General features: G+C 33.7%; 1 protein-coding gene across 2 annotated transcripts in view; it reads right to left on the bottom strand.

The window, feature by feature from the left end:
- The window catches only part of LOC106056616 (transcription initiation factor TFIID subunit 2-like), a 28,687-nt gene that overhangs the window by 1,459 nt on the left and 13,837 nt on the right, over nt 1–13,391 (bottom strand). Inside the window, exons 19-31 of one of the 2 annotated variants that reach the window (XM_056015834.1) lie at nt 11,961–12,101; nt 10,993–11,103; nt 8,474–8,562; nt 8,212–8,328; nt 7,566–7,705; nt 5,813–5,882; nt 4,998–5,102; nt 4,649–4,745; nt 3,928–3,969; nt 2,571–2,753; nt 2,053–2,160; nt 1,679–1,808; nt 730–1,509 (exon numbers count right to left, since the gene is read on the bottom strand). In XM_056015834.1, the coding sequence (XP_055871809.1) occupies nt 730–1,509; nt 1,679–1,808; nt 2,053–2,160; nt 2,571–2,753; nt 3,928–3,969; nt 4,649–4,745; nt 4,998–5,102; nt 5,813–5,882; nt 7,566–7,705; nt 8,212–8,328; nt 8,474–8,562; nt 10,993–11,103; nt 11,961–12,101 (2,113 nt within the window). The remainder of the gene's footprint in view (nt 1–729; nt 1,510–1,678; nt 1,809–2,052; nt 2,161–2,570; nt 2,754–3,927; nt 3,970–4,648; nt 4,746–4,997; nt 5,103–5,812; nt 5,883–7,565; nt 7,706–8,211; nt 8,329–8,473; nt 8,563–10,992; nt 11,104–11,960; nt 12,102–13,391) is intronic. The other variant, XM_056015835.1, reaches the window with a different exon arrangement.

The following is a 13,391-nucleotide window of genomic DNA, read 5'->3' as shown; positions in this document are numbered from 1 at the left end:
ACATCATCTTGGGGTTAAATTCTGAGGCAAATTAAAGCCAACAAATACAAATGGTACCTTAATCTTACTAGAAAAAAAAAATCAAAGGGCATCATATTTGCAAAAAGGTTTTTACAAGTTCAGTTGATCCACTTTCTTGTAACAAAAACATTTAGTGCAAATTTTACAGACAAAATAAAATCATTAAAGGGGAAATCTAATCTGGGCTCAAGATCCAATTGTGGCCTCATTTGATGGGTGGCACTGAATTTTTTGACTTAATATATGTAGAAGTTGGATATTGGTTTGCCCGTCACAAGAATAGCGTCTACATTAATTTATTCAGTTTTATTTGTATATAAGGATAAAAGAAGCCACTAAAACTTCATGTCACACGATACAATGGATTAGTTTATAAAACATATTGTTATGGCTTGAAGGTACCAAGATGAAATTTAGGTGGATATTTGAAACAAAAAATCATCCTTGTGAGTTCAAATTGCTGATCTGAGTTATAGAAAGGGATACTTGTAGTTGGAAATGTCAGTTGAGAAGTTTACATGGAAACATCTAGAACAGGAATACTTAAAATTAAAAAGTCTCTTCATACAGTACTTGGATATAAAAAGTCTATACATGTGATATTGAGGTTAAAACTGATAAGACCATATTCTGGCACTAAGTGCAATAAAAGTTTGTGATTATATATATAAAGTTCACTGTATGTGAAATAAAAAGCATATATTTTACCTGAGGTATTCAGGTAAAGAGTAGTCTTCAAACTTGGTTTTGCTGAATTGGGTGATAGTATTGTGGTTCCCCCTGACACAGATGTGGAGACGATCAGAGGAGGAATTTTTTTAGTTTCTGGTTCTGGAGAGCTCTGGTACGATGGCACACTCAACTTTCTCTTCAGCGTGAGGGACGAGCTGGGCATTTCGGTGTCCAGGCTCACAGAGTGTTTGATGGGAAGGGGAGGTATCTGCTGGTAGACAGAGGCAAACGAGAACTGTGGGGTGGGTGCAGAGGGAGGAGGCTGTGATGTCTGCGGAGGAGATGAACTCTGTGGGGGTGAGGGCTGGCTCTCTTCTTTGATTTCTTTCTTGAAGTCCACGACCAGCTGTGTTGGTGTGGCAGGACTAAGTTCTATCTTTGCATCCGTCTGATCCTCAGTGAAGACCGTCAGCTGTTTCTCCTCTACCACCTCTGTTGTTAAGTCCTCAACAACAGGCTTAATGTCTTCCATATTCTCCTGGGTGACATCTCCGCTGATCCGTGCTTGTTTTTCCTGGGCGCTCTCATCCTCTATGATGTAGCCTGGTGAGCTCCTCGAGTCAGGGGAGGCAGGAGGAGGGGAGAGCGGGCTTTTGACTTCCTCCAAAGTTACAGGATGAGGAGAAAGTTCAACTCTCACTGGCTGATCTGGGTGGTATGTGGGGGGAGGGGAAGGAGGTTGAAACAACTTCCCAGGAATTATGGGGTCATGTTTGATGATGTTATCCAAGGAAACAATCACATCATCAGGATGACCTAGAAATAAATACAAGGAAGTTCACCTGTTATGTTGCAGACAAAAGTTATATTTATGTATTACCATTGTTTTGCTTTCTTGCACTCAAAATAAAAAAAAAAAAAAAAAAAAAAAAAAAAAAAAAAAGGGAATTAGCTAAGGCAATAAGAAAAGATAACAATAGCTGACCTTTGCTGACCGGTGGTGGAGAATTTGAGAGGGAGTCCTCACTGAGGCGACTGATGCTGTCATGCCTGGACAAGCCTTGAGAGAGGTCAATTTGGACTGAGGGTCTGCTTAGGTTTGGAGTAACTTCACTCTGCACAGTGCATTAAAAACCGAAAATAAATGTTAAGAACATAAGAAAACAAGTAAATTATTTTTAAAAATATTTTCCTGGTCAGAGGCTTAATAAAAATCTTGATCTCTAGTTTGATTTTTTTATTTAAGCATATAAAATAATACATTAGAAATGTTTAAGGAAAATAAAGGAGGGATAAGAGTAATCAAAATGTTGTATCCAACAAATAATCAAAATGTTGTATCCAACAAATGTGTATCACCTCAAGGTCAGACTCTAATTCCACCGTCTCTGTCACTACAGCCTCCTCTATAACATTGGACTGATCTTCACTGTGCATTGTGACATCTACAGAACTTCTATCAGTAAACTGTGACAGACAAAGAATGCAGTAGATATATCAGCAAAAAAAAACAAATATAGTTTAACTATATGAAGAATCTCACATCCGTACAATGGTGAACTGGACAGTGAGTTCGCACCTCATCATTAAGATTATTATTCATAAAAACAAAATAAAATATAATAATTTTGGTGGCCACATGACACACTCAATAATCATAGGTCATAAAAACAGAAGAACTTTAACACCATCTGCCCTATACATTGCAAGCTCTGAAAGGGGAACTTTCCTTTTTTTACATGTGTCACTGAGGGAAAAAAATATTAAAAATAATTCTAGTTATGTTGTAAAGCCAATAAAACAACAAAAACAAAATATGTACCTCAATAAAATTAACATAAGCACTTAGTTAACAAAAAAAAAGAACAAGCACTCACATCATCTGTGATGTCTAGGTCAAGGTTAACTTTGACTGTGGCTGGTGCAGAATTTTCCACCATGGCAGGCTCATGGACAGGGGAGGCAAATATATTGGATAGCTCCGGGTTCCAGATAGCGATGCTGCTTGGAGCAGGCTCCGAAACACTGAGATCATCAGCATTAATCTGCAGACATAAGGACTGATTTTCAACAGGATGTTAAACACAAGATCAGGTTTGAGTCAATCCTAGAGACAGCAAACTAAATGAAGTCAGAACCAAACATCAATGACAAGTCCAGAGACAAAATGTATATATCTTCTAAAATGTTGAGTTCGCACTTCATCCAGTTTACTGAGTGCCTAGAAAAAAAACTTTTTATGGAGTTGATATCAAAACATAAACCTTATCAAGAGAAGACAATCTAGGTGATTGAATCCTATGTAAAAAAAAAAAAAAAGTTTGACTGAGCAGGTCTATGATCATACGATTAGCTTTATTGTCACAACTTTACTTCGACACTTTTATAATGTAATAATAATAATAATCTTTAATATCAATGATGTAATTTGTTTTACAATTGTGCATTACACATTAATATGTAGACAAACATAGCAAAAAGAGCACTATAGTGTATCTGCCCTGGTGCGGCAAAATATGTATATCACATCAAGAACTTCTCAGATTCTCTACTTCTCCTTAATCTTTGTACTCAAAAGACAAATTTATTATAAGACTAAGACTAATACTAAGACTGCTTTATTGATCCTTATGGAAATTTGTTGTTATAATGAAACTTGATCAAAATATTGATATCACAGGTATGTTCTATTAAGATGCACGCACTTTGTAGACTATCTAATGGTCGAAATCAGTTTTTCTCTAGACCCCAGACTTTTTTCTCTCTGAATACTTAGAACCTGACTGTCCTTTTGATGACAAGATCACATTAACAGAACTCTTTCCACAGATAGCTCAGACAAACCTAACCTTTCAAGAACATTAAAAGTCACTTAAAATTGTTTTCCATGATTGGGGATTTCATTTCCAATATTATTTATCATTTAAATTTTGGTTGAAAGCGAGGCTGTATATATTATTGGTTTAAAATTTTCTTAAGTTCCTTCAGAAATGAGGGTTATAGCGTCCTTGCCCAAATCTCCATTAGGACAGCGGGGATGATGGCTGAAAAAGGTTTGAACTCAGGAGCATTGGATGAAGTGCATAACACTTGACCAGGCGACCATTCTATGCAATAACATATCAGTCTTGTTTTAGATGTGTCTTAAGCTTATAGGATATGTCGTGTTAACAACAATATGTTAAATAGAAATTATTATAATGAAATTAATTAAAAGCTTCATTTCCAATTTACCTCCATTTTTGATTTCTTGTCTTTTTGGCCCATCTTCACAATCTGTAAGACAGATTAACGAGGTATTTGTAAAACTCTTTCATGCAATTATAAATTAATTAAGTTAAAATAGTTTTGAAACTAAACTAACAACTCTAAACAATTCTTTCAAATGTAAGTTATAATTAATGTAAAAATAAAAGGCTCATGCATTTGATCAAAATTTCAATAAGGCCACAAAGAATTACAATCCAGTCATAACTCTCAGAAATACGAACAACAAGAATAATCAGGAGAATAGACTTAGCAAAATGAAGGAAATATTCAACACCAAAGCAGAATCCTGAAATATATTGCTAAAATATTTACACAAAGTTAACCTACATATTTATAATAATAGTTATCTTGTGCTTAAGACATTACAAAGATTATTGCACAAAATTACATCCTAAGAATTGTTATGTTCTCTCTAAAATAAAAAAAAAAAATTATATATATATATATATAAATTAACTAGTACAATAATTAAAACAAAAATCTTAGTTTTTTGGAGAAAAACACTACTTAAAAAAAAATTATTCTGAATTAATTAATGCATATAAAATAGTCCAAATTTTGCAAACTGTAAGAGAATGTTCTTGACTCAGAAGAGAATGTACCACATCCAATTAAGAGAGGTACAGCTTAAATATCTTCCTTAAGGCTTGAAGAGATTATAAAAATAATTTTGTTGACCACTCACCTCAGGAACAGGCAGACAGGTTGGACGTTGTCGCCCATACAAAATAAAGTAGAGGTCAGCAAGGCCACACCGCAGTCGACTGTCATGGGATGTATGACTGCAATGCAAACAACAATGTATGCAAAGTCAAGAAGAAACAGACCATTTACAAAAACACTATTCTATAGTTAAAGATCTTTTAAAAAAAAACATTGATTAATTATTTATCCAAAGTTTAATTATCATTTTTTTCATTAACCAAATAATCTAGTTATAGGTTAATTATTCAAATATTTTTATGTTTCTTTCTGAATAATCTATCCTTACAATAATAAAAAAAGAAATCTGACACTAAAAAAAGTAAACTGACCACATCATTTCCCATAACCTTTCAACAAGTGGTTCTATGTTTAGAGCAGATCTCTCTGAGCGCCGGAATGGAGGATTCTGGGTCAAACAGGTTACTGTGTGATGTCTGAAAAAAAGGAAAGCCGTAAAATATACAACTTTGACCTCAGCATTAATTTGATCATTTCTAATGATGACAACTCTATTAACTCTAGATTCTAGACTTGATGGTACATGAGCAATTCAAACTGCCTGGTTGTGTGGTTTGCGTGCTGGACTGTCGTTTGGATTTATCGATGGTCCCGGGTTCAAACCCTGCCCGATCCCATCCCCCGTCATCCTGCGGGAGGTTTGGACTAGGAAGTAAACTATCTTCAACTCTGAAGGAACATCCGAAATATGTAAGACAAGACAAACTGAAAGTGATCATCAGTGAAGAATTAAACGTTTGCACACAAAAAATATTTTTTACCAAGAGTCGCGTGGACTATAGCATTGCTAGAAAATAATTTAAAGAGTGGTTCCTTGAAGTCTATGGTATAGGAGAAGAAAAAAGTTGAACATTTTCCTTGAAGTCTAAGATATTGGAGTTCAACTTTTTCCTTGACCAATAAGTTAAAACAGTGACAAGTGGTCAGCACTATGGCCATTTCATTCATCTAATATCTTCCACTCACCTATGAAAGTTTACAGAAGTAGAAATTAATTTTTAAAGAATTTTAACACAAGCTAGACAAGCAGATCTACCACTTGGCCACAAGTACTCAATGACTAGCCTAATTGTGGAGATATAAATCCTAAAAAAAATGCAGACAATTTATATTGAGGTGTACCTACTTGAGATAAGGATCTTTCTCATTTTCAATGAAGTCCAAAATCCAGTTTAAGTGTTCTCCAGTTACATCCCCTGAAATTAAAAAAAAATATTTTCATCTTTAAATGCTGATTTATTTTATAGACAAATAAAAGTTTTGTAATGCTAGATTCAAAAGTCTGTTAACAGTGTAATTTTTAAAAGTCTGACTTAATATATATATATATATATATATATAACTCCTCCTTCGTGATCAAAGATGAGCACATTTCACATTTCCTATGGACTCAAAGATGACTGCAAAGTCCAATCTTCGCTTTAAAAAGCCGTCCGCAAACGTGGAATGTGGTGGGTTTGGTCAGTTGCAGATAGGCCTGCTTCTTCTCAACTTTTTGTTGATTCGGCACTCTTTCGCCCTGGCCACTCTTCTTGCCTTAAATCTTGAGACTCTTCAGAGTGTCTTTGTAGCGCTTGTATTGACCTCCCTGGGAGCGTTTTCCTGCACACAACTCCCCGTACAGAAGTCGTTTGGGAAGGCGATATCTGACATGCGGACTTCATGTCCCGCCCAACAAAGTTGGGACCTTTTTACTGTCACATTGATACTGTTCATGTTGAACAGCTTTAAGATTTCTGTGTCTGGTATGTGGTTGGACCAACGCACCTTATGGATACTCCTTAGACAGCATAGGTGGAAGGAGTTTAGCATAAGGAGTGATATAGGAGTAACGGGAGAACTGCCTCATCCATCTAGGTTGGCGTTTGCTGATATGGTACTTCCCAGATAGACAAACTTTTTTTTTTTGACAAACAGACAAATTTCTGGCCATCTATGAGAATGTCCAGTTCTGTGACAGATTTATTTGGAGGAGGTTGGTGCAGCACTTCTGACTAAATACATTTTATATGAAGGTGCATTGCTGTCTTTAATTTTTTTAATGAATTTTTTTCATAACTGCTAGCATTCCATGATATGTCAAACTATTTAAGAGCATTGCCGTATCAGGGGAAGATTATTTGAAAATGTTTTTACTTTAAAAATTCTTAAATTACATTCCTCACAATGTTCTATTTACTTTAAAACTTCACCCAGCCATCTATTTCTCTATTTAGGTTCTGCAAAATATGTTTATAAAAATTGCCTCTGGAGGCTACTGTAAATCTTAGGCCAACAACTTATTTATCCTCTAATTGTATAGATTGGGGACATTTCTTGCAACATTTCATCAGTGCTAAATGACTTCATGAAGTGACTATGGATTATCTCATAGAAATGAGATGGATGCCTGGTCATTAACTATGGTCGGAATGATGTAGCTCACACACGCAGCTGACGTGTCCAAAGGTACAAGGAGTGCCAATACAGTTTGGGATTATAGCAGGAGATGAACTGGTTGTTAGAGGCTATTTGACATGCAAGCAATTGAAGTGCTTTTATCAATTATCACTTCCAACAAAAACAACTTTAAGGATCCTCATAGGTACTAAGACTATGGAAAAAAAACAGCTCCTCTTATTTATAATAGTTTCAGCATATATTGTGGTTAGCTATTTTTTTAAAAACAAATATTGTCTTCTTTGACAGCACTTGTTTTCCATTTGAAATTTTAGACTATTGAACAAACATTTCTGTAAATACATTAAGCCAAGAAGTATTTCAAAATTGAAGTATTTCAAAATTGAAGTGTTTCCAAATTGAAGTATTTTTAAAACATTTTTTTAGGTAAATATAATAAATACTAGCTCTTGTTAATGAAATGAAATAAAAATTCTTACCTCGAATAAAATCCACTAAACAGGTAATAGCGGCCACTCGTACATCTCGAAATATTCCCACTTGCGTGTAGTCTTTAAATACATCTGACTCAATGGGAAGGTGACCTAGTTTCTGCAGGGTTCTGATTGTGTAGAGACAGCTGCAAAAGAAAAAAATGTGGATTTAAAGGTCAAATACATTTTGTAACAATTTAAGTAAAAAAAAATTTAAAAGTAACCATCTAGGTGTGATTCTTCCCATACCAGAATGACACTATAAAAAAAACAACCATCAAAAAACTAAGTAATTTTCATTATTTTGATTAAGTATTCCAACTATAACAAAAAAAATCTCCTTTATTACAGATTAAATTTTCTACAATGATTTTTAATTATTTTGTACCTAAAATATTACTATATGATTCTAGTTTCTACTCTTGCCTTGAACTTTCAAAACAAACTATTGTCTACATTGAGGGATTTAATCAAATGATTTTAAACTTTTTCAAATAGTGTTTTAGAACCTTCCCTGGCTGCCACCTAAAAATTACATATTTATACAACAACAATCTGTAAAACCTCAAAAAGTAAACAACTTTTAAAAATATGTATGGGTTTTTATCAAGCTAGACCTAGTTGAATATCTCAGTAAGTAATGTGAACTGACCTGACAGTGACAGTGAACTTGTAACAAGGCATCAACTTCTCTATATTCAAACTTCTTACCACCTCTTCCACCACCAGCTTCATCTCGGGTGATAGTGCTGCAGCTGTCACAATTTGCCTGGCAATCATGGACATACTTTTGATTAAATGACATTTTATAAAAAAAAATACACCCAAAATTATTTAGGCATTTGAGCATAAACTAAAATGAAATAAAAAAAAAAACTATGAAAAGTATTGAGTTGTATGAGGAAAAGACCAACCCAGTAATGAGCGATACATTGGTGACCGCAGGAGTCAGACTGGCAGATAAAGCCTCCACAAGAGCTGCCCTGTAGTAGTTATCTGACCACTAAAAGGTAAGGAAAGAAAAAACATGAAAACAAGATTGATAGTTGAAAGGACAAGCCATAATGAAGACAAAAAAACAACAACTAATAATTCCTGTTACATTGTTTTCGCTATTTCAAAGTATTTTATTGACCAGCTACACTCAAATATTTTGTACTAAGTAATCCTCTCTGCCCAGTATTTTAAAACAATTTTGTTTTTGACCATTGTGTAACATTAAAAAGTTCCTTAAAGAAAATGTACAGACCTAAACATAATGTGATTCTTTTAAGCCACCGAGATGGACCCAACTTTAATTTAAATCTATACCAATGATAAAAAAATAGGATAAATCTGCTAATCATATTTAGAATGTCATTACTTGCAGTTCAACTCTTTTTGATCTACAGAAAAAAATACTGATTTAAAAAATATTTTATAAACTTAAACAGTAATTACTTTACTATAATAAGATGACTATGCATCTAGATCAAGGGTGGGCAAATTACGGCCCGCGGGCCACATGCGGCCTGCCGAAGTGTTTTATGCGGCCTGCCAACGCCTAAAGAAATCATGTGTTCCCACACATTACACATATAAAAATGCAAATATATTTAAATAAATAATTGTAAATAACTATAGATCTAGAAATTATTGAAACTTTTGATTCTTATCACTTATCATGAAGAGGCTAAAAAAACATTGTCTTTAAACGTCATTCTAAATAGTTTAAAGTAAACGAAGATTATTTAAAAAGGCAATATTTCAAAACATTCAGTCAAAGACAAACACAAGCCAGTATTTATTCAATTGTATCAAAACTGTGTTGAAAGAGTTGGGTCGGCTTGTACAAGATGGCAAGTGTAACATCTAATGGAGCTCGTGTTTTGACAAAGAAAAACAGGTTTTTTAATAAAATAAAGCATTGAATATCAAATATATTGTAGGAATTGATTTCTCAATGATCTTATTATTGGCACAGGGCCAGTCTTAGGCATAGACAAACTGCTTAGGGTCCCCAATTGGTGAGGGCCTTGCACTAACTCATGTTGCATTATTTTAGAGAAGAAATAGCGAAACTTGTCCTCAATGTTATTGTTGAAGTACAATAGGTTTTTAATAAATTCACCAAATTCACTTTGCCAAGGGGCCTCCAATTATCTACCGAGAAGTACTTGAAGATTTGGAACAAAACATTCCGATGTTCGGTTACACAGTAGTATCCGCTGGTCTAGAAGAGTATGGAATCTCAAGGAAGAAATAGTTAGGTTCATTGAAGGACATTGATTGTGACCTTGTTACTAATATTTCTAATGAAGAGTTGAAGACAAACTTCATGTTTACCATTGGAGACATTGCAAAGTTTTGTTTGCAAATGAAATGTATCTGCATCTTAAATCTTTTCAAACAAAGTTATTCTACTTCTCGAGCCAGCGAGTGAAATCAGATCTTATCATGTTCCTTAGCTGAAAGGTGAAACTATTTCTAGTGAAATGGATGAAATTAGAAGACCTATTTGGATTCCTTGATTGTGGAATTTGAAAGCAAATTTTGAGACGTCAAGAACTTGGAGCTTGTTTCCAATACCATCAGCTCACCATTTAATGAATTAGCTCCAGATGACATACCTCCAAGCAAAATATGACATGAAAGAGTAATTCCAGTTAGTTCTTCCAAAGAAGTTTCATGACTGCAAGAAGATGTATTCCCATATTTAAGAAAGCTTTGCTGCGAAGCTTTCACATTATTCGGAACCAAATTCATCTGTAAACACGCTTTATTTCGTTTGTTTCAAAATTATCAAGTGTTAGAACAGGTCGATGCTCACTGACTGTAATTTGACAGCAGTCGCAAGAACAAAACAACTAGTAAGATAGTTCTACAGTTACAGAACATTATGCATGGGTGTAAACAGTTAAATGCTTCACATTAAGTACAATTGTACATTTGTGGTGAAATGTTGTGATGTAAAAAGACAATATCAAAATTTAAAAAATTATTCGTAAAATTAGTTCAAGAAATTGCTAACTGTTGTTGTAATTCCTCAATTGGGAGTAAAAAAAAATGTATGCGGCCCGCCAGAACCCACATTTTGTTAATGCGGCCCTCGGTAGAAAAAGGTTGCCCACCCCTGATCTAGATAAATGAAAACATCTATATTGCATGGATCTTTGATTTGTTAGTTTAAAAATGATCTTTAAATTTCACTAATAAAAGTATTACAAGTTATTGAAACTAACCATGATAATTAATTTTATTTGTAAAGAATTAAATAACAAGCTGTTCCTAGAGTTAAATGGGAAATAGTTAGAAAAACTAAACTACCTTGTTTCTAGAGTTAAACGGACAAGACAAACTAAACTACCTTGTTCCTAGAGTTAAAATGGGAAATGGTTAGAAAAACTAAACTCCCTTGTTCCAAGAATTAATTGGACAAGACAAACAAAACTACCTTGTTCCTAGAGTTATCATTGTACTTGAAAAGGTCCAAAAGAAACTTGGTGATTTCAGGCAGACATAGGTTGTGTACATCTCTCAGCCTGGCCATGGCTTGTGGCATAGTCTATAAACAGGAAGAAAATCAAGAGGCTAAGAAATGGCTAATGCAGTATACCAGAAAGGACATAATAATGAACCCATGAGATCCAATGAGTGTCCATGAATATTGTGTTCAAGTTTATTTCAATCAATTTGCATTTACTTTTTTTTATTGGTGATAAATAGATATTTATTGAAAATTGAAATGGTATAGCATTGAAATTGAGAAACTTTCTTCATAAAGTTTTTAAAAATCTCTTTTCTTTCCTAGTTTGTGTCTTGTTTTATGAACTTGATATATTTCATAACAATTTTCTTTGTCTTGGAAATCTACTAACCCAGCAGCTAAACCAAATGTCCTGTGGTCCATGCCCCTCTATACTTACTATTTTTGAAGCTTTAGATCTAATGAAAATAAGATTTTTTCTTATCAATTGATCTCTCACAGTATCATTCAATGGAGGTAAAAACATTATTCTTTAAACAATTTTTACTTCTATGGGTCTAAATCAACTAAAATATCAATTAAATTTAGGCTTATAACAAGTGTAGATCTACTTATGTGCCTGGTTCATGTTCATGGCATTCAATGTAAACACATGGGCTCAGCCATTGGCAAAGCTAAACATATAGTTTAATTACAATTGGTTGGTTATTTTTAGATTCTGACTCATTAAAAAAAACGGTCCACCTGAATAGCGACCAATTTTGGAAATAACAGTCAAAGCAGCCCTCCGGTCTGGCAGTGTTCAAGTAATAACACTAAGAGAAGAGTTTGTAACAATAAACATGATGGTTAACCCTAACAAACCCCTCCCCCCACCAAAAAAAAAACTCAATATTTTTTTTCTCTCTGGAAATGAAACAAAAAAAGTGGCTGACCTTCAGAAGGTAGTAGTGATGGAAGTTTGAGAAGTTGTTCTGGCGGATGATGGCGGGACAGGAGTGAGATCCAAACATTTTACGAAATATGGCAATCATGGCAGGTGGTCCAGTCCAGGTGCCCACCATCAGGTTGGCTATCTGCAGAAGTTCATTATAGTTAGACAAGTTAAAATACAACCACTTTTTTTTGAGAAAGAGATTAAAAACTTAAATGATTCAAGTAAAACACTTGTCACATCATTTAAAGTAAAACAAGGTTACAAAGACAGTTTGTGTGGAAACACAAGTGGTCCACCTAGAGTCTTCACCAGGATTTGAACACAGGACTTCCGGTTCCAAGTGCTTTACCCATCAGCCACAGCATCTCCATATATTCATTTAGCATACACTTATATTTTTACAAATAATAATTATTAACCTTTATCCATACATTCAAAATTAATAACATGTTACAATGTAATAAAGAGAAACTAAAAAAAGATTTATTCTTCTAACAAAATTAGATAAATTTGCAACACGAAAAAAAATAATTCTTGACCTACTTTAAGCTACAATTGTGTACAAATGACTTAAGAAGACTTTCCCCTCGCAAATAAAAATTAATATCTCAATTGTCATTTGTCATACAAACTAGACATAGATCTAGCTAGATCTAGACATAGTTTTAGATCTAAATCTAGATTCAAGATCTAAGTCTAGGTCTAGAACTAGATCTAAGTCTAGATATAGAATCTTGATACAGAATCTACTATATCTAGACTAGAACTCGTATGAATTTTGTTACCGAGTAATGGTGTACTATGCTGTTCGTATCTGATTCATTTCTTAATGTGATATTATTCAATTGTTTACATAATAAATAAATTTGCACCCCTAAGCTGTCAGAAGATAAGTTTTGGCCTTAATAATTAAAATTTTGTTCAAATTATCAATACATATGTAATATATATATTATAAATATAATCTAGATCTGGGCTCTATTTAGTCTTAATTAGACTGTCAAGTGTAGGCCCCTATAATGAGGATATGTCAAGACTACGCACTATAAAAGTAGTTTGTTATTTTTGAAACTTATAACTAAAACGAAGTTTGTATCAAAATTCTTTTTTAAAAACAACATTTGAATCAGTATTCTTTCTATTCAATGAGTTAGTTAATAAATGGAAAGTATATTTTATAATGATCCATTGACACTTTTACCATTGTGACCTTAGATGCAAATTTTTTGTACCAATGCACGAATCTATGAATGAAGCTTGAGTTATTAATGAAGAAGTCCATGACCTTTTAAAAAAAGTTACCTCCCCTGAAGTTTTTCATTGAAAAGTGGTGTAATTTTTTGAAAAATTCGGAAAAGGAAAAGTAGCCGTTGCATCAAAACTTTGTATGATCTAAAATATCATGATGTCTGATTTTCTTCTAGTTTCT

Source organism: Biomphalaria glabrata, chromosome 17, assembly GCF_947242115.1.
Source record: "Biomphalaria glabrata chromosome 17, xgBioGlab47.1, whole genome shotgun sequence".
NCBI classification, from domain to species: domain Eukaryota; kingdom Metazoa; phylum Mollusca; class Gastropoda; family Planorbidae; genus Biomphalaria; species Biomphalaria glabrata.
The sequence above is the reverse complement of the archived record's forward strand: the minus strand, read 5'-3'. Positions and strand labels throughout refer to the sequence as shown.